This window comes from Salvelinus fontinalis, chromosome 4 (assembly GCF_029448725.1).
Source record: "Salvelinus fontinalis isolate EN_2023a chromosome 4, ASM2944872v1, whole genome shotgun sequence".
In the NCBI taxonomy this organism is placed as follows: Eukaryota; Metazoa; Chordata; class Actinopteri; order Salmoniformes; family Salmonidae; genus Salvelinus; species Salvelinus fontinalis.
Genome location: NC_074668.1, coordinates 41,819,813 through 41,841,697, shown reverse-complemented (window position 1 = coordinate 41,841,697; position 21,885 = coordinate 41,819,813). Strand labels below are relative to the sequence as shown.

The 21,885-nt window shown below is 45.3% G+C and overlaps 1 protein-coding gene across 3 annotated transcripts in view; it reads left to right on the top strand.

The window, feature by feature from the left end:
• Positions 1–177: 177 nt before the first annotated feature.
• Positions 178–21,885, top strand: part of LOC129853794 (zinc finger SWIM domain-containing protein 6) — a 51,582-nt gene continuing 29,874 nt past the window's right edge. Inside the window, exon 1 of one of the 3 annotated variants that reach the window (XM_055920202.1) lies at positions 178–890. In XM_055920202.1, the coding sequence (XP_055776177.1) occupies positions 464–890 (427 nt within the window). In that variant the 5' untranslated portion in view covers positions 178–463. Of the gene's footprint in view, positions 891–8,256; positions 8,329–21,885 lie in introns of those variants that run through there. The other 2 variants (XM_055920203.1, XM_055920204.1) reach the window with 2 other exon arrangements.

Genomic DNA, 21,885 nt, shown 5'->3' with positions numbered 1-21,885 from the left:
AGAGCCTGGTTGGTTGAAGTCTTCAATTCGGACCCAGTTTAAAATTCGGTTTTACTTCAACTCTTGCTTCATTTACCCCAGTGGGGAACTATAAGACCACACATGGATTAGACCCCGCCTTTAAACTCAAACACAAACAAACTTCAAAGTCTCTTCGGCTGCAAAGGCCCCGCCCTCTCGCTCCGGAATGGCTTCACAAAGGATTTGCCGACGTTCGGGAATTCCGCCTTCAGTTCCTTTTTTAGCGCCACTCGTGCGCTGGAATCTGTCCAGGATCACACCCATCTCTGCTAATTTGACAACACAAAGGACTTCACTGAACCCGAAGACACCGCCTACTATTCCAAATAAGGGTCGTCTCTCCATGTACGGAAAACAATCGGCTGGAGAGCGTATTTTTCTCTTCCTTATCCCGTTTATATGATCCGTGAGGAACTGCGCTACAAGTTACAGCGGTGCGATCATGGCGGAGCGAGTCCAGCAGCCCCCGGCCAAGCGGCTCTGCTGCCGGCCCGGCTACAACCCGGCATGCAGGCAGGGGCAGCGGGCTGGAGGAGTACTTTGTGGCGGTCCGGGGTCCGCTCCAGGGGGATTGGGAAAAACACACAACCCCGAATCGCTGCTCGACATCGCGGCTCGGAGAGTCGCAGAGAAGTGGCCATTCCAAAGGGTGGAAGAACGGTTCGAACGGATTCCAGAACCTGTCCAGAGAAGGATCGTGTACTGGTCGTTTCCGAGGAGCGAAAAGGAGATCTGCATGTATTCTTCGTTCAACGCAGGGGGAGATGAGAGTGGAACTAGCGGGGAAAACAATGACGAGACCCAGCTGCCTTTCCTACGGGGTGTCACTCTGCTGGAGGGCGGTTGGGTGGACAACGTACTGCAAGTCGGTGAGTAGCTTTCGCTAGGCTACTGGGAAATATGATGCTGGCCGGGCAGTATCTAACACAGTTCCAAGCTAACCCACATTGCTTGGAATTTCAAGGGAACCATGTTAGTCAAAAGGCTAGTGTTATTTAAATTCTCACAGACTAAGTCATTTGCCATTTTCTACCCACACTCATCCCATGCGATTCTATATTTTCCAGTAAGGGGGTAGGGTAACCTACAAAAAACAACTCAGCTACCCTACCCCCTTGTGCGCATATAAAATTGCTCTGAGCCATTCCCAATTGAAAGCTTAGCACTTTGTTCCTATTTTCGTGATCGTTTGTGTCTTTTCAGCTTTCTGTCCCCCTCCAATGGGTAACCAGACAATAGCCCCCCTTTTCACCACTGGCTAAATAGAAGATATTTAGAAAGGTTGGGAGGGACGGGGATTTAAAGCCACAGCGCTTCTATTTTGTTTGCTAAACACCATGTAAGCTTTTACTCTGCTACGTTTTCAGCATTCGTGAGAGAGAATTTTTTTTGAAACACGAGAAAGGCTATGATATGGTACGCGCTAATGTATGCCAACAACGCACAATCATGCGCCCTGTTCAATAATGCATTATTTGTGGGATATCCAAGTATAAATATATACAGGCATTTAGACTGCTATTGGCTCAACTGCTTCCCTTTGCCAGAGCCATAATATTTCCCTGCATTCGTCAGTGCAATAAACTCAGCTGTCACTCTTTGCCTCCCCACCCTTGGAAACACTTCAGCATTTTAATCCCATTACCCTCCCCAGTTCATCTGAATTTATAATGCAATCTGCAAACATGATTTTATGCCTGATCTTTCCTCAGCCTCCTCCCCTTGTTCCTTCCCTTCAGAAGGATCTGTTTTGCTCTTTGGGGCTGCTCACAGTAGTATCACTCCACCAGCTCCTATCTGTTTACCAGATTCCTCAGCAATAGGGCTTGTTTATGTTCTGCCGTTTGGCTTCTCTGGGAGACATAGATTGTCCGTTCTTGCAAATGAGTGTTAGCTCGGATTTGGTGAGGTGTGTGTGTGTGTGTGTGTGAGCAAGAGAGAGCGAGAGAGAGAGAGGGAAAGTAGAATGAAAAAAGGGAGAGTGTGTGGGTGAGAGGAATAGAAAGAGGGGTAGTGTGTGTTGTCTGTCTCATTCTGCATGCTAACAGGAAGAGGGAGGATGACCGGTGAGCTCACAGCAGGAGTGCCTGTTGTGCTGATTGACATTTTCACCCCAGATTTTTTTTGCTGTGAAAATAAAGCCAAGGAAAGAATCTGATAAATAAATGATGCCATCTTCTCCAGGGGACAGGCTGTCACTGGAGGAACGGCTTAAAAGCAGGGTGACACGGGGTGGAGCGGGCTGTCAACCGCATCACAAACCACAGCATGTAGGGACACATCAAACACAGGGGAATTTGTCCTTAAGAGTATGTGTGTGTGTGTACTGTTGGGTGATGAGGATGAAAGACAGTACAGAGAGAGAGAAGGCAGAGGTTATTGTGTGTATAGGGAAAAGCTAATACACTTGAATGAATCTGCGTCTGTACTTCTCCCCCTCTCTCCTCCCCCTCTCCGTCTCTCCCTGGTGAACAGCTATAAAACTCTCCATATTTACTACCCTAAGGCCAACTAGCAGCCCCCTGGTCTCCTGTGATTATTTATCTGTTTCTCAAAGACATTAATCACACATTATTTTATACCCCCCCCCCCCCCCCCCCCGTACATTGATGCTGGGTTTGAGGAATGGAACAGAGGGGGGTGCTGTAGAAGGGGGAGGGGTAGGAGAGATTGTGGGGAAAAGATGGAAAGAAGCAAAGATTGGGAGAGAGAGAGGCGGGGAAGGATAAACAGTAGATCCAGTATGTAGCATAATGAAACGCCCCCCCCCCCCCCCCCCCCCCCCTCCCTGACATTCCCCACTCTGGGAACACCGATGCTCCAGAGGAATATTCCGCAACATTACATACATGAACATTATACCAAGGTAATTTCTACAGGAATAACGTATGCAATTAGCCTAATAACATTGTACCGGCTAGAACATCGCCTAGTTAGGGCTATTGCTCTTTGTTAATACTGTTTCCCAAGAAAATACGAACAAGTGAGCACTAAAATAATTGGTAAGGATACTAGTTTCTCAACAGCCCCGCGATTCTAGGGTAGCGATGTATTCTATCATTCTGATGTGTACCTGTGGACTTATTACCAGTCACTGTGTGGTCTGCTTGGTCAATACCTACATGCTTGACAATGCCAAATGAGCACATTTCAATTCATTTGAACTATTGAACTGAATTCCACACAATGTGCTCATTCTGATCAGTGCCATAGGGAACAACACATGGCACCTTGTGTGGACTACGCCTAGCTCTTGTTCTGTGTCTGATTTGAGCTGAGAATGCAGTTTAGGGATGGCCGACATAACATGACAAAAGCATGTCGGGACGCTGCTCTCCTACCCTGACCGTCCTTTTCCATTACTCTCATCCAGGTCATATTTTGCTCTGCCTGAAATATCACTGAGGGAAATATCACGCCTGCATGAGTGTCAATGTCATCCTTTCTTGGTCCGCTTATGATTTTGTGTGTGTGTGAGAAACGGGTTAACCTCTTTGAGTCCTGGTAAATCTTGATTAGGTCTATGCACTGGCCCCTCTTCCATTACCTGCTGGAATGTTAGCCAGAAAAAGGTGTTTTGTACTGCTTTATAACAGGGTACGCCTTATGAGCTATGGAGATGATTGGCCTCATGTTGTAATTATGTTGGCATCAAGCTGTTTACTCCAAGCTTTCTCTGTGTGTGTGTGTGTGTCCTAGTAAACCATGTCTTAAGCACTTATATGCCAATGATCAGTGTGCAAGCAGTACTGTCATCATTACATATTTCCTCCTATCTTTTAGGCCTTCATATCGCTCATATCGTCCCCAGATGGTGAGGGTAGGCAACAACACATCCTCAAAACAGGGGCCCCACAGGGGTGTGTGCTTAGTCCCCTCCTGTACTCCCTGTTCACCCACGACTGTGTCAGAGGAAGCCCCTAAAGATTGTCAAAGACTCCAGCCACAAAAGTTATAGACTGTTATCTCTACTACCGCGTGGCAAGTCTGGACCCCCAGCCGCTCCCTTTGCACTAACTTCAACACCATTAAGTTTGCTGCCAACATGACGGTGGTAGGCCTGTTCACCGACAACGATGAGACAGCCTATAGGGAAGAGGTCAGTGTGGCGCCAAGACGACAACCTTTTCCTCAACGTCAGAAAGACAAAGGAGCTGATCGTGGCGTAGAGGAAATGGAGGGCCGAGCACGCCCCCATCCATATCAACAGGGCTGTAGAGCTTCAAGTACCTTGGTGTCCACATCGCTAAGGATCTATCATAGTTCAAACACACGAACACAGTTTTGCAGAAGGCACAAAAAGCTCTACAGCTGCACCAAATCAAATCAAGTTTATTTTATATAGCCCTTCGTACATCAGCTAATATCTCGAAGTGCTGTACAGAAACCCAGCCTAAAACCCCAAACAGCAAGCAATGCAGGTGTAGAAGCACGGTGGCTAGGAAAAACTCCCTAGAATGGCCAAAACCTAGGAAGAAACCTAGAGGAACCAGGCTATGAGGGGTGGCCAGTCCTCTTCTGGCTGTGCCGGGTGGAGATTATAACAGAACATGGCCAAGATGTTCAAAATGTTCATAAGTGACAAGCATGGTCAAATAATAATCAGGAATAAATGTCAGTTGGCTTTTCATAGCCGATCATTAAGAGTTGAAAACAGCAGGTCTGGGACAGGTAGGGGTTCCATAACCGCAGGCAGAACAGTTGAAACTGGAATAGCAGCAAGGCCAGGTGGACTAGGGACAGCAAGGAGTCATCATGCCCGGTAGTCCTGACGTATGGTCCCAGGGCTCAGGTCCTCCGAGAGAGAGAAAGAAAGAGAGAAGGAGAGAATTAGAGAGAGCATACTTAAATTCACACAGGACACTGGATAAGACAGGAGAAGTACTCCAGATATAACCAACTGACCCTAGCCCCCCGACACATAAACTACTGCAGCATAAATACTGGAGGCTGAGACAGGAGGGGTCAGGAGACACTGTGGCCCCATCCGATGATACCCCCGGACAGGGCCAAACAGGAAGGATATAACCCCACCCACTTTGCCAAAGCACAGCCCCCGCACCACTAGAGGGATATCTTCAACCACCAACTTACAATCCTGAGACAAGGCCGAGTATAGTCCACAAAGATCTCCACCACAGCACAAACCAAGGGGGGGGGGGGGGGCGCCAACCCAGACAGGAAGATCACGTCAGTAACTCAACCCACTCAAGTGACGCACCCCTCCTAGGGACGGCATGAAAGAGCACCAGTAAGCCAGTGACTCAGCCCCTGTAATAGGGTTAGAGGCAGAGAATCCCAGTGGAGAGAGGGGAACCGGCCAGGCAGAGACAGCAAGGGCGGTTCGTTGCACCAGAGCCTTTCCGTTCACCTTCACACTCCTGGGCCAGACTACACTCAATCATATGACCTACTGAAGAGATAAGTCTTCAGTAAAGACTTAAAGGTTGAGACCGAGTCTGCGTCTCTCACATGGGTAGGCAGACCGTTCCATAAAAATGGAGATCTATAGGAGAAAGCCCTGCCTCCAGCTGTTTGCTTAGAAATTCTAGGGACAATTAGGAGGCCTGCGTCTTGTGACCGTAGCGTACGTGTAGGTATGTACGGCAGGACCAACTCGGAAAGATAGGTAGGAGCAAGCCCATGTAACGCTTTATAGGTTAACAGTAAAACCTTGAAATCAGCCCTTGCCTTAACAGGAAGCCAGTGTAGGAAAGCTAGCACTGGAGTAATATGATCAAATTTCTTGATTCTAGTCAGGATTCTAGCAGCCGTATTTAGCACTAACTGAAGTTTATTTAGTGCTTTATCAGGGTAGCCGGATAGTAGAGCATTGCAGTAGTCTAACCTAGAAGTAACAAATGCATGGATTAATTTTTAATTTTGCATGGATAAATTTTTCTGCATCATTTTTGGACAGAAAATTTCAGATTTTTGCAATGTTACGTAGATGGAAAAAAGCTGTCCTTGAAACAGTCTTGATATGTTCGTCAAAAGAGAGATCAGGGTCAAGAATAACGCCGAGGTCCTTCACAGTTTTATTTGAGACGACTTTACAACCATCAAGATTAATTGTCAGATTTAACAGAAGATCTCTTTGTTTCTTGGGACCTAGAACAAGCATCTCTGTTTTGTCCGAGTTTAAAAGTAGAAAGTTTTCAGCCATCCACTTCCTTATGTCTGAAACACAGGCTTCTAGCGAGGGCAATTTTGGGGCTTCACCATGTTTCATTGAAATGTACAGCTGTGTGTCATCCGCATAGCAGTGAAAGTTAACATTATGTTTTCGAATAACATCCCCAAGAGGTAAAATATATAGTGAAAACAATAGTGGTCCTAAAACGGAACCTTGAGGAACACCAACAACAACATTTGTCAGAGGACAAACCATTCACAGAGACAAACTGATATTAAGAGAATCCATTGAGAGACCACACCATTGAGAGAACCATTGAGAGAATCTTGACTGGCTGCATCACCGCTTGGTATGGCAACTGCTTGGCATCCGACCGCAAAGGGGCTTCAAACGGCCCAGTACATCACTGAGGCCGAGCTCCCTGCCATCCAGGACCTCTATACCAGGCAGTGTCAGAGGAAGCCCCTAAAGATTGTCAAAGACTCCAGCCACACAAGTCATAGACTGTTCTCTCTGCTACCGCGTGGCAAGTCTGGACCCCCACCCGCCCCCTTTGCACTAACTATTTTGAATCACCTTGGGGTAAATGGCTCCAGAGAGAAAGAGGGGTAAATGAGGGAGAGGACTAGCTTCCTTAGCAGGGGATAAAACAACAAGTGTGTGTGTGTGTGCGCATACTCGCTTGCACTTGAGAGGACGAGTTGGTGTACGTGTTTGTAAGATAGTTTAAATGTCTAGGACTTAGAGACGGTGTCATTGAGCATGTGTGTATTGAACAAATGCACAACACACACACACACACACACACACACACACACACACACACACACACACACACACACACACACACACACACACACACACACACACACACACACCTGTTGTTTACAAAGCATGTGACATAACATTTTATTAGATTTTCTCTGCTTCAGTGCTTCAGCAAAAGCCACTTAAAGAATTTACCAGGGCTATCCCGGGCCTGCTTTGACATTTTAAGCATTTTGTTCACAGAAGTGCAGAATTTAATATCGGGAACTTAAATCTTGCATGAGCATGTTGTCTTTGAGTCTCTCTGTGGTTCCATTTGCGCATTAAGCAACCAGAAAGCTCTAGGCCTCTACTTTCTAGTTATAGAGAAGCCTTTTTTAATTTATATTTGTATTTATGTAGAATTTTGGAGGAGGTTAGAGGAGCCTTTATTTACTTATAGTTTGCGCCTTTATTTTACCAGGTTAGTTATCTGAGCACACAGATTATTTTTTTAACAATAGCGACATGGCCAATGGGTAGTTTTACATTTATCTCCTTTTCCAGCTCTTAAAGCACACTCAGAAGGCTTTTAGACATTGCTTCTCTAATTTATTTTACTGTGTGAAATAGAAAAGAAACTCAAGCACGTAATCTTTCAGACTTCAGGCCTACTCTGGTGTTATTTTTACCTTAACCCAGTAACCAGGTTAGCTCGTTGTTATTGAATTGGGCCCCGAGACTCCCTTTTCCCCTTGCCATGTGACTGACCCTGGGATCCTATCGTCATGGAAACATGGCTGGGCCTGGGGTAGTGTAAACAGCAGACTTTCCAAAGGGAACAGTAGCACCATCCAAGGGTAAGGAGTGTTTGGTGGAAAAACAGTGTTATCCCCCTCTCCTCTATTCTCTTTTTCTTCATAATTAATTCCGCTTTGCACCAATGGGCTGCTGCAGAAATAAGCCTTAATCTCTCCAAGCCACTGCTGACTGTGGGAGGAAGGTGATCCTCTGTGTGCGCCTGTATACCATGTGTGTGTGTGTGTGTGTGTGTGTGTGTGTGTACTAACCATGTTCTACACGTTATCATTATGACCATTGAACAGTGCTTCTCTGTGGTGTGTGTGGTCAACAGCTGTTTGTTCCTTCACACCTTCAATCGCTAAAGAGCTTTGAATCAGCCCAAAGGCAAAAACTGAAAGGTGCGTGTGTCTGAAAGAGTTCTCTGTGCTTTCAGCTCCGCCACAGCACCTGATGAACAGGCTCCCCGCCCCCATAGCACCTGGATCCCGGTTTGTGTGTACGTGTCCTCCCCTGTCCAGGTCCTCAGTCATTTAAACCTGGAGCAGAGAGGTGGATGGTTTGCCTACCTGCTGTCGTTACTGATTGAGAACAAACATCTCTATCTGCCCAAAACAAACATGGTGAGCGGCCAGTCACCACTGGGGGGGGGTTGACTGTTGCTTCCTGTTCTTAACTGAACCTAGACTGGTTTGTGTTGTTTACGGCTCAACGGTTACTGTTGTGTTTGGATAGGGAAATTCTAATCTGAAATTAGTTTCTAAAGATAAATTGTAGATACAGTATAGCCTACTCTAGTCATTTGTGTGTGTGTCAACTTGGATATAGTTTTGGCGCTGTAATGATAAGAGGGTGGATGGCATTCCCGTCAACCAGCATTCTCACCCTATCTTGTTTCCATTCTCTCATACACACACTTGTCTCATAGCCTTGGGGCGCCAGGCAAGTTATTTTTCATTTCTTGTTTTTTTTTCTTCTCTCTGGTGCCTACACAATAAGCAATACCAGACGAGGATGAGGGTTTACCTGGCTATGAGGCAACGCACGCACTCACACTTCGGGTGAAGGTGTTCACTCAACGGCTCCGCCCTCCTCGGTGACAACGAGGTTCAGAATAGTCAGAGAGTCGCATGATTGTTATCCAATAAGCACAACTTCACCAGCAGAAAGAGCTGGTATGTGGATATGGAGGACGCTGTTTCTAACTGTTTGCGTTGGAGAGATGTCAACGCTGTCTGTCACTCACGCTGATTGGAGAGAGAAGGTGCACGATCGCCATTTTTCAGATGCGTGTAATGTGTATCAGAAGACGTGTTTTTAAATAGTGTAGGAAAATCCTCTACAGGTGTCTTGCTGAGGACACATAAACGCCCCCAGAGTAACACAAAGCACAATATGACACTGAGTAAAAAAAGCACACGTTTATATGACACCACTGAGTATGTAGGCAGGTCTACTGTATATCGCAGTACAATATGTGATATAACTGCTGTATGCTTAAACTTGGTATTACGATGATGAATATCTGAATTTGATCCCGTATGCGTGGTTAAGTCTATTGACGCACACGTGCGTCAAGTCTAAGTAACATAATAAAAAAATCTGCATCAAAATCCATCAGTTTACGCTAGATAGTTTTTTGTTGTTGTATGGGCTGAGCTTCAATCCACCGCACCTGCCTATGTCGGCCCTCCGCATCTGCGGTGGAAGGTGGCCCGGGCTACAGCGGTGTTTGTCAGATCATCCTGAAAAATCAGTCTTCTCACAAAAACGTATTTTTCGTCCGAACAGTTTGGTCTACATAACTATTATGACCATTCCGTTTTGCTCTATGACCCCCACAAGTGTCACGGGACTCATCTGAAGGTAAACAATACAAAAGAAAGGAAGTATGGGGGTAGTTTTATGCTAACAAAAATAAGGGGTTAAATGTGTGTCCAAAAAGGAAAAGAAAGACTTCAAAACCTTATTTCTTGTGATTTTAATTGTAATTTATTTTTTACCAATTTATGAATATGTTATTCAATGCTTTTCTATGAGCCAAAGAAGTAAAGGCCAAATTCAATATTTTATCAAATTATTTTATATATATATTTTTTTTTATATCTAACGAGGTCCTAAAATTCCAAATCAAATTGCTAAATGATCCATGGTATGACCATCCTTAAAACAATTCCGTATGGTATCTTAGTAACAACTGCTTTTAGAGGTTAAGCTCAACTTGTACCTGGAGCCTTTGTGTATGTCCCCAAATGGCACCCTATTCCAATAGGACTCTGGTCAAAAGTAGTGTACCATATGGGAATAGAGTGCCATTTGAGACAGTCTTTGTGTCTGTGTGAGGAGCCTGTGGCTATTCAGAGGCTACTGCTGTAGTTGAGTTGGGTGGTATGTCAGGTATGCATGCACTGCTATGTGGAAGTGAATGGCTCTTCAGGCATGAGGGGGATGAGAGCTGTTTTAAAGGAGCAATGGAATTTAGTTTGGCCCTCAAGTTTCTTTCCATCTTAGATTCTCTTTCACTCTCCCCATCTATCTCTCTCTCTTTGTCTGTTCTCACGCTCTCCCCTACTATCATATCCTAAAAAAATTTAAGGTCCAATGCAGCCATTTTTATCTCAATATCAAATTATTTCTGGGTAACCATTAAGTACCTTACTGGGATTGTTTTCAATTAAATTTGTGAAAAATAAACGGAAATAGCTTCTTAGCAAAGAACCGCCTTTACCGCCTGTTGATGTCACCAGGCAGGCCAAAACTCCATTCCACCAGAACAGGCTAAAATTTCAAGCATTATTTTTTAAAACGGCTCTTAATGCATTTTTAGTTTGGAATAATACTGTGAAATTATGATAATGTGGAAATAAATAAAAAACACAGGAATTCTTTTTTTTTTTACTGCACTGGGCCTTTTAAATTTGTCTCATTTTCAACTACTTGAACACCTGATTTACTTAACAAAAGGTACCTCACAATAACTTCCGGCGCTGACAGAGATGGCCGCCTCGCTTCGCGTTCCTAGGAAACTATGCAGTATTTAGTTTTTTTATGTGTTATTTCTTACATTGTTACACCAGATAATCTTAGGTTTTATTACATACAGTCGGGAGGAACTATTGGATATAAGAGCAAAGTCAACTCACCAACATTACGACCAGGGATACGACTTTCCCGAAGCTGATCCTCTGTTTTGCCCACCACCCAGGACAATGGATCGGATCCCACCCGGCGACCCAAAACAACGACGCCGTAGAAGGGGCAGACGGAGCGGTCTTCTGGTCAGGCTCCGTAGACGGGCACATCGCGCACCGCTCCCGAGAATACTGCTCGCCAATGTCCAGTCTCTTGACAACAAGGTAGACGAAATCCGTGCAAGGGTAGCCTTCCAGAGAGACATCCGAGACTGTAACGTTCTTTGTTTCACGGAAACATGGTTCACTCGAGACACGCTGTCGTAGTCTGTACAGCCAGCTAGTTTCTTCACGCATCATGCCGACAGAAACAAGCATCTTTCTGGTAAGAAGAAGGGCGGGGGTGTATGCATTATGATTAACGAGACGTGGTGTGATCATAACAACATACAGGAACTCAAGTCCTTCTGTTCACCTGACTTAGAATTCCTCACAATCAAATGCCGACCGCATTATCTACCTAGAGAATTCTCTTCGATTATGATCACAGCCGCATATATCCCCCCAAGCAGACACATCGATGGTCCTGAACGAACTTCATTTGACTCTATGTAAACTGGAAACCACATATCCTGAGGCTGCATTTATTGTAGCTGGGGATTTTAACAAGGCTAATCTGAAAACAAGGCTCCCTAAATTATATCAGCATATCGATTGTGCAACCAGGGCTGGCAAAACCCTAGACCATTGTTATTCTAACTTCCGCGACGCATATAAGGCCCTCCCCCGCCCTCCTTTCGGAAAAGCTGACCGAGACTCCATTTAGTTGCTTCCAGCCTATAGACAGAAACTAAAACGGGAAGTTCCCGCGCTCAGGTCTGTTCAACGCTGGTCCGACCAATCGGATTCCACGCTTCAAGATTGCTTCGATTACGTGGACTGGGATATGTTCCGCATTGTGGCGAACAACAACATTGATGAATACGCTGATTCGGTGAGCGGGTTTATTAGCTAGTGCATCGGCGACGTCGTACCCACAGCGTCTATTAAAACATTTCCAAACCAGAAACCGTGGATTGATGGCAGCATTCGCGCAAAACTGAAAGCGCAAACCACTGCTTTTAATCAGGGCAAGGTGACCGGAAACATGACCAAATACAAACAGTGTAGTTATTCCCTCCGTAAGGCAATCAAACAAGCTAAGCATCAGTATAGAGACAAAGTAGAGTCGCAATTCAACGGCTCAGACACGAGACGTATGTGGCAGGGTCTACAGTCAATCACGGACTACAAAAGGAAAACCAGCCCCGTCACGGACCAGGATGTCTTGCTCCCAGACAGACTAAACAACTTCTTTGCTCGCTTTGAGGACAACACAGTGCCACTGACACGACCCGCTACCAAAACCTGAGGGCTCTCCTTCACTGCAGCCGACGTGAGCAAAACATTTAAACGTGTCAACCCTCTCAAGGCTGCAGGCCCAGATGGCATCCCCAGTCGCGTCCTCAGAGCATGCGCAGACCAGCTGGCTGGTGTGTTTACGGACATATTCAATCAATCCTTATCCCAGTCTCCTGTCCCCACGTGCTTCAAGAGGGCCACCATTGTTCCTGTTCCCAAGAAAGCTAAGGTAACTGAGCTAAATGACTACCGCCCCGTAGCACTCACTTCCGTCATCATGAAGTGCTTTGAGAGACTAGTCAAGGACCATATCACCTCCACCCTACCGGACACCCTAGACCCACTCCAATTTGCTTACCGACCCAATAGGTCCACAGACGACGCAATTGCAACCACACTGCACACTGCCCTAACCCATCTGGACAAGAGAAATACCTATGTGAGAATGCTGTTCATCGACTACAGCTCAGCATTTAACACAGTACCCTCCAAACTCGTCATCAAGCTTGAGACCCTGGGTCTCGACCCCGCCCTTGCAACTGGGTCCTGGACTTCCTGACGGGCCGCCCCCAGGTGGTGAGTGTAGGTAACAACATCTCCACCCCGCTGATCCTCAACACTGGGGCCCCACAAGGGTGCGTCTCAGCCCTCTCCTGTACTCCCTGTTAACCCACGACTGCGTGGCCATGCACGCCTCCAACTCAATCATCAAGTTTGCAGACGACACTAGAGTGGTAGGCTTGATTACCAACAACGACGAGACGGCCTACAGGGAGGAGGTGAGGGCCCTCGGAGTGTGGTGTCAGGAAAATAACCTCACACTCAACGTCAACGAAACAAGGAGATGATCGTGGACTTCAGGAAACAGCAGAGTGAGCACCCCCCTATCCACATTGACGGGACAGTAGCGGAGAGGGTAGAAAGTTTTAAGTTCCTCGGCGTACACATCACAGACAAACTGAAATGGTCCAACCACACCGACAGCGTGGTGAAGAAGGCGCAGCGGCACCTCTACAACCTCAGGAGGCTGAAGAAATTCACAAACTCACAAACTTTTACAGACGCACAATCGAGAGCATCCTGTCGGGCTGTATCACCGCCTGGTACGGCAACTGCTCCGCCCATAACCAAAAGGCTCACAGGAAGGCCAAAAATATCATCAAGGACAACAACCACCCGAGCCACTACCTGATCACCCCGCTATCATCCAGAAGGCGAGGTCAGTACAGGTGCATCAAAGCAGGGACCGAGAGACTGAAAAACAGCTTCTATCTCAAGGCCATAAGACTGTTAAACAGCCATCACTAACATTGAGTGGCTGCTGCCAACATACTGACTCCACTACAGCCACTGGAAAAATGTATGTAATAAATGTATCACGAGCCACTTTAAATAATGCCACTTCTTATAATGTTTACATACCCTACATTACTCATCTCATATGTATATACTGTACTCTATACCATATACTGCATCTTGCCATCTTGATGTAATGTATCACTAGCCACTTTAAACAATGCCACTTTATATAATGTTTACACACCCTACGTTACTCATCTCATATGTATATACTGTACTCTATACCATCCACTGCATCTTGCCTATGTCGTTCTATACCATCACTCATTCATATATTTTTTTTAATGTACACATTCTTATTCATTCCTTTACACGTGTGTATAAGGTAATTGTTGTGAAATTGTTAGGTTAAATTACTCGTTGGATATTACTGCATTGTCGGAACTAGAAGCACAAGCGTTTCGCTATACTCGCATTAACATCTGCTAACCAGGTGTATGTGACAAATACAATTTGATTTGTTTTGAATAGGTGGTCATGACATTGTAATTATTCGATTTATTGCCTACCTCCTCATGCCTTTTGCACACATTGTATATAGATTCTCTTCTTTTCTACCATGTTATTGACTTGTTTATTGTTTACTCCATGTGTAACTCTGTGTTGTTGTCTGTTCACACTGCTATGCTTTATCTTGGCCAGGTCGCAGTTGCAAATGAGAACTTGTTCTCAACTAGCCTACCTGGTTAAATAAAGGTAAAATAAAAAATGACATGACACAAGTGAGGTGGTGGCCTTTCCTCTTTTGTTCTCTAGTGCGTCTCTATTTTTTCTCAATCAAGTAGGAGACCAATGGCCTTCAGACCAGCTCCTTGAGTGCCCTACTCCTTGAAGTTTGTAGTTGTCAAAGAAAACAACTATTTTGCTCAAAACATGTTATTTTTTTACCCTTTAGTGTGTGTGTGCTTTACTGTATTTATACTCAATATGAAACGTTTTTAAAAAACACTGGAGGACATCTTTTTAAGAATGGTAATAGAAGCTCATATCTTATTTACACTCGTCCATCTAGATAGGCCCACAGTCTTTCTATACTACTTCCCGTGTCCGTAAGGCTCCCACAGGAAGCTCTACTCCCTGCTTTAGTACCATGAGCCAGACATGACCTGAGGCTCTATGCTCTCTGAACCACACCATTCCTATCCGAAGCAACATTCAGCGGTGGGGACTGCGGACACCAGTGGCCATATTTGGTGTACGCTACCATTTGGAATGCTGGCTTAGCAGAATTGATGCAGTGTTCTAGATTTGTGCCTGTGTCTGTCTTATGTGGCCCATTCTGTCCTGCCTCTTCCCCCGGGCAGCCCAACCCACTCAGGCCCTCCCAGCCCAACCCACCGAGACTCATAGAAATAGAATGGTCAGAAAGTCATTATATTTCTATGCTCAGGCCCTCCTTGCAACCTCAGCAGGGCCCTTGGAGACATGGCTATTCCGGGGAGAGATTGGTAATGGCCCACTCTCTGACATAGTCAGTCTATTGGACTGGATGGCAGACACACCTATAAAAACAAAATAAAGCAAAGAGAGAGTGGGGGAAGAGAGAGGGGGGAGGTCGGATCGATAGAGCAGGGACAAGTCTCCTAATAAAGATGTATTCCTTTTTTCCCTCCCTCCATCCGCCGGGAAGGGAAGGAGAGAATGTGATTAGCAGCCTGGTTTTCCCAGGGTGCCCCCGTGTGTGTTTGTGTGTGTGTACTATGCAGTTCACATGTCTCTGTGTATTATTTGGACCGGTGGGGTGTGTGTGTGTGTGTGCGCGTCTCTTTCTTTCTCTCTCAATTCACAGGGCTTTATTGGCATGGGAAACATGTTTACATTGTTTATTTCACTTTTCCTGAGGCAACCAGAAATGAACAGTAAACATACTCAAAGTTTCAATAGAATAGAGACATTTCAAATGTTATGTTATGGCTATGTTCAGTATTGTAGCAATGTGCAAATATAAATTTAACATGTTTCATGAACTGAAATAAAAGATCCCTGAAATGTTCCATACGCACAAAAAGCTTTTCTCTAAAATGTTGTTCACAAATTTCGTTACATCCCTGTTAGTGAGCATTTCTACTTTGCCAAGGTAATCCATTCCCCTTACAGATGTGGCATATCAAGAAGCTGATTAAACAGCATGACCATTACACAGGTGCACCTTGTGCAGGGGACAATAAAAGGCCACTCTAAAATGTGCAGTTTGGTCACTCAACACAATGCCACAGATGTCTCAAGTTTTAAGGGGGTGGTAATTGGCATGCTGATTGCAGGAATGTCCACCAGAGCTGTTACCAGAGAATTGAATGTTAATTTCTCTGCCATAAGCTGCCTCCAACGTTGTTTTAGAGAATTTGGCAGTACGTCCAACCGGCCTCACAATCGCAGACCACGTGTAATCACGCCAGTCCATGACTGTGGGTTTGCACAACCGAAGAATTTCTGCACTAACTGTCAGAAACCGTCTCCGGGCAGCTCATCTGCGTGTCCACCAGGGTCTTGACCTGACCGCAGTTCAGCTTTGTAACCGTCTTCAGTGGGCAAATGCTGCAGAAGTGTGCTTTTCACAGATGAATCCTGGTTTCAACTGTACTGGGCAGATGGCAGACAGTGTATATGGCATTGTGTAGGCGGGTGGTTTATTGATGTCAACGTTGTGAACAGAGTGCCCCATGGTGGGGTTATGGTATAAGCTACAGACAACGGAACACAATTGCATTTTATTGACGGCAATTTGAATGCACAGAGATACCTTGACAAGATCCTGAGGCCCATTGTCGTGCCATTCAGTTTCAGCATGATAATACACAGCCCCATTTTTCAAAGATATGTACACTATTCCTGGAAGCTGACAATGTCCCAGTTCTTCTATGGCCTGCATACTCACCAGATGTCACCCATTGAGCATGTTTGGGATGCTTTGGCTCTCTGTGTACGACAGCGTGTTCCAGTTCCCACCAGACAGCTCTGTGCATTGAAAATGTCAATACTTTGCACAAATACAAGTAGTGATGAAGTCGATCTCTGCTCTACTTTGAGCCAGGAGAGATTGACATGCATATTATGAATGTTAGCTCACCGTGTACGTTAGCTCTCCGTGTTCTCCTTCTTCTGGGCCAATTGTAATTTTCGAAGTCCGTCTTTGTGGCACCGGTGACCACACGACTGGAAAGTAGTCCAGGTGCGTCCTCTAGGGCCTGTAGGAAGTGCCATGTTGATAGCGTTTTTAAGAAGGCAGAGGTGCGCTTTATTATCGACAGACCTCTCCCCATCTTAGCTACTGTTGCATCAATATATTTTGACCATTTAGAGTTTGTAATCCAGAGTTATTCCAAGCAGTTTAGTCTCCTCAACTTGCTCAATTTCCAAATGTTTCATTACAAGATTTAGAGGTTTAGTGAATGATTTGTCCCAAATACAATGCTTTTAGTTTAAGTCCTAAATATTTCAAATGTATTTCTTCCCATCCATTCTTAAGCTGACATCAGCTCGTTAAGTGTTGCAGTGATTTCACTTGCTGTGGAGGCACCTGGACTACTTTCCAGGCGTGTTGAGCCAATCAGCATACATACACAGGCTTTACTCGGAGCCAGGTCATTAGTAAAGTTTTTTTTTTTAAGCAATGGGCCTGGATAGTTGCCCTGGGGAATGCCTGACTCTACCAGGATTATGTTGTAGAGGCTTCAATTAAAGAACACCCTGTTCTGTTACAGGTAACTCTAGATCCACAATGTAGCAGGGGATGTAAAGCCATTACACAAGTTTGTCCAGCAGCAGATTATGTTCGATTATGTCAAAAGCTGCACGAAAGTCTAACAAAGCAGCTCCCACATTCTTAAAAAAAAAACTACATTTCTCTCAGCTAATCGTCAGTCATTTGTGTAAGTGCCGTACATGTTGTATGCCCTTTCCTATAAGCGTGCTGAAAATCTGTTTTAATTTGTTTACTGTGAAATAGCATTGTATCTAGTCAAACCATTTTTTCTCTCCAAACGTTTACTAAGGGTTGGTAACATCCTGGGCTATTTGAGCCAGTAAAGGGTGCTTTGCTATTCTTGGGTAGCGGAATGATGTTTGCTACCTTCCAGGTCTGAGGGCACACACTTTCATGTCGGCTTAGATTGAAGAGATGGCGATATCGTCAACTATCATCCTCAGTCATTTTCCATCCAAGTTGACAAGTAGACTGTAATTTTGCTGTTATCTGATAGGGGTGTCAGTGGGCTGACTGTGAACGCTCTTGAGTACCTCTGGGTTGAGGTCAGTGATAAAGTAATCTGCAGCGCTACTGCCAAGAGATGAGCTGTACATTTTGTTTTGTTGTAGGGGGCATATTGGGGAGGGAATTCTGTCACCTCTAGGTAGGTGTTTGTCCCCCTTTGTGCTGAGAGTGTCCAGTTCTGGCGTTTAGGTCGCCACAGACTAGTGCATGTCCCTGAGCCTGCAAGTGGTCGATCTCCCTGTCTATGATAGGGAAGCTGTCATCGTTAAAGTATGGGGATTCTTTCTCGCTCTCTCTCTCTGTCTCGCTTCTTGTTTCTCCCCCCCCCCCCCCCCCCCCCCCCCCCAGTCCCACTCACCGTTCCTCTCAAACTCTCATTCTGTCCTGTCACATGGGTCTTCAGCAGGGATGGGTTTTCAGTGCTGTGAGTATTCGGGCGTGTGTTTTGGGTCATGACTACAGGCCATGGGTGATGAATAGCTTGACTGTTGCAGAGCCACAACTGGTAGGGAAGGAGTGAGAGAATAGAGCATGGATGGAGAAGAGAAGGGAGGGTTGGATGGATAGAGAGAGAGACTCTTCAGTGACTATAGAGGATAAAAGCAGTCTCCATTGTCCTGGAGGCAGGCAGGCAGCAGCAGCTGTGTCTCTCCCCTGTGTTTGTGTCAGCTAATATTTAGTTAATCTCTGGTCTGGGACCTGCGGGACCGGCCGGAGCTCCTGGTCCTCCATCCATCTTCCACTGATCTATATTCCACATTGTATCCCTCTGCCATTAACCCGCAGAGGAGAGTCGACAGCTAGTCTTACTGGTGTCTGACACATAACGAAAAATACATTACAGACCAAAGCCCCCCCCCCCCCTCTGTTCCTCTCAAAACACTCATTCCGTCCCGTCACATGGGTCTTCAGCAGGGATGGGTTTTCAGCTCTGTGTGAGTATTAGGGTGTGTGTTTGGGGTCATGACTACAGGCCATGGGTGATTAATAGCTTGACTGTTGCAGAGCCACAACTGGTAGGGAGGGAGTGAATACAGAAGGGAGGGAGGGTTGGATAGATGGATGGATGGAGAGATGTAGGAGTGGTGAAAGAGGAAGGGAAGAGCTGTTGCAAACCCAGTGAGTCTTAAAACCTCTTTGGGATCGGTATCCCGCTAGCATTCCACTACGACAACATCCGGTGAAATTGCAGAGCGCGAAATTCAAAATACAAACATTTTAATATTAAACATTCATGAAAATACAAGTGTCTTACATCGTTTTAAAAGCTTAACTTCTTGTTAATCCAACCGCGTTGTCAGATTTCAAAAAGGCTTTACGGCGAAAGCATACCATGCGATTATCTGAGGACAGCGACCCACATCAAAATACTTTGTCAAACCAGCACAGGTGTCACAAACTCCCAAATAGCGATAAAATACATCACTTACCTTTGAAGATCTTCCTCTGTTTGCAATCCCAAGGGTCCCAGCTACACAATGAATGGTCATTTTGTTTGATAAAGTCCCTCTTTATATCCAAAAAAGTCTGTTTAGTTGGCGCCATTGATTTCATTAATCCACCAGTTCAACATGCATACAAACAAATTCAAAAATGTACCGGTAAAGTTTGTCCAAACAAGTCAAACGATGTTTCTAATTAATCCTCAGGTACTCTAATATCTAAATAAACAATAAAATGTAAGACGGAGAATAGTATGTTCAATAGGCAAGAAAATAACGAAGAGCGCGCACCTCATTCACGTGCGCAACAAGACTACCTTTCTAATGAGGGACACCTTGGAAAAACTACAACTACTTGTTCATTTTTTTTTAAACAAGCCTGAAACCCTTTCTAAAGACTGTTTACATCTAGTGGAATCCATAGGATCTGCAATCTGGGTCCTATCTATTTGTTTTTCCCATAGGCTATCATAGAAATGGCGTGTGACCTCAAAAATTTGCCTGCCATATCAGTTCTGTTTTACTCACATACATTATTGTAACAGTTTTAGAATCGTCAGAGTGTTTTCTATCCAATGCTACCAATTATGTGCATATCCTAGCTTCTAGGCCTGAGTAACAGGCATTTTACTTTGGGCACGTCATCCATCCGAACTTCCGAACACTCCCCCCGAGCCTTAAGAGGTTCCCATCCTCTGTCTGTCTGTGCTGAGTGCTGGGGGCTTTTCTCTCTCTCTCATAGGCTTCTAATGGGTTTTCCACTGTCCTGCTTCCAAACCTCCATTACTTCTCTCTACCCTACCCCTTCTCTCCATCTTCTCTGTTCCCTCTCCTTTCTCTCTCCATCCTGCCTCTCCCTAATGCAGCGGCCATGAGAACAGCTGACTAAATCTGGAGCTTGTGGCCCTGGTTCAGCCTCAGCCTCCTCCCCTGGCCCCTAGCCCTGGCTCCAGCCCCAGCTCTGGTCCTGCCCCAGCTGAGCTCTGGATCTCGCGCTGGCTCTCTCTGGCCCCCACTTTTAGCCCTGGCCTTCAACCACACACTAGCTTCCACAGACACATGCACCCTGCACGTACACATGCGCATATACACTCGTATGAACAGACACACCACCTCACCACAGCCGTTGCTCTGCCTCTGCCATAGCCCCAGCCCTGGCTCTTTCTCTCTGGCTGGCTGCTATCTCTAGCCCTGGACCTGCCTCAGCTACAGCCTCCCTTTGTCTGGCTCCCAGCCAATGTTCCTGCTCCAGCCCTAGCCCTACCCTATGGAGGCCCTTACAGAGCCTTTTTTTGTTTTGGCTCATCTCCAGTTAGTTCTGGTCCTAGCTCCGTATTTGTGTACTGTATAGTTCTGAAACATCACAAACCCTCTCTGGGCTGGTTTAGTCTAAACGTCTGACTGAGCTCATGGGATGGTTTGATTTGGCGTTGTTGATGGATAGTTAGTTTCATCCAAACCCACTCCCCATTGGGCACAAACCTGTTGAATCAACGTTGTTTCAACGTATTATGACATGGAATCTACATGGGAAATACATTGGATTTGAAAAGAGTCATCAATGTAAACTGTTGTTTTGAAGGTGAAAATGTGTCTACAGGATTATGTCATCATGGTAAACAATGTTCAACGCAGACAAACCTTTTATATAAAATATGTTGAATTTGTCACTTGAAACAAAGTCAGATCTTCAATGTTATTTCCACTATCAGAAAAAAAAACTATAGGCTGGGCAGCGCCTCCTACTGGAGAGTTCGATCTACAGCTACCCATTTGGTCTCCCATCCAGGGTCTTAACCAAGCCCTGCTTAGCTTAGCTTTGATATAACAGAGCAAATGAAATGTAACCATACTTAAGTCATATCATTTATGATACTATTTAGTAGAGCTAGGACAATAAACCTAAAATTACCGATCTCACATTGCCTTCCTCTTACCAAATCATTTTGCATATGTAGGTCATTTTTGGTGATTTTGCTACACATTGTTCTAAAACCATTATTCGGTCAACAGTAATAGCTAATGCATTGTGGATTCCTGCTATAAAAGTATCTCCCTGTCTGTTTCGCTGTTGGCTGCTGTTTGAGTGAGCCACTCTCACTCCCTATCCCCACTGTGCACATGTAGGAGGGAGAGATGCATTCTGAGAAGCACAAGCGTGACCGTTGCTCAAATGCAATTGTGGGGGGAAAATAAGGTTTTCAAAGCAACTACTGTTGTTCTAGATACAGAGAGGAGAGTCGCAGCTTTCTGTAAGTATATACTTTATTTCAAACCTCTTTTAATATTGAGTTCATGGCCCACTTTACAACCGGAGTTGGCTGTAGTATAGTTGTGATGCGCCCGCGGAGCGTAGCACGAATAGGTGTACATCAAGTAGCCTAGGCCTAGTGCTGGAAACTTTTTCGTAGGACATTATTCTACTTTTACTGTTCGATTAGTCAATCAACCTACATTGCTGTAGAGCAACAATATCACATTTAGAGTTAGCAATCTCGCTTAGTGTTTTAAGTTCCCACTTCCTCAGATGGTGAATAGTATAGCCTATAGGCCAATATGCACAAAGATGTCGGCAAATTCTCTAAAGAGCCAAATAGAAATCTGATCATTCTGGATCCTATTTTGACAGGTTGCACA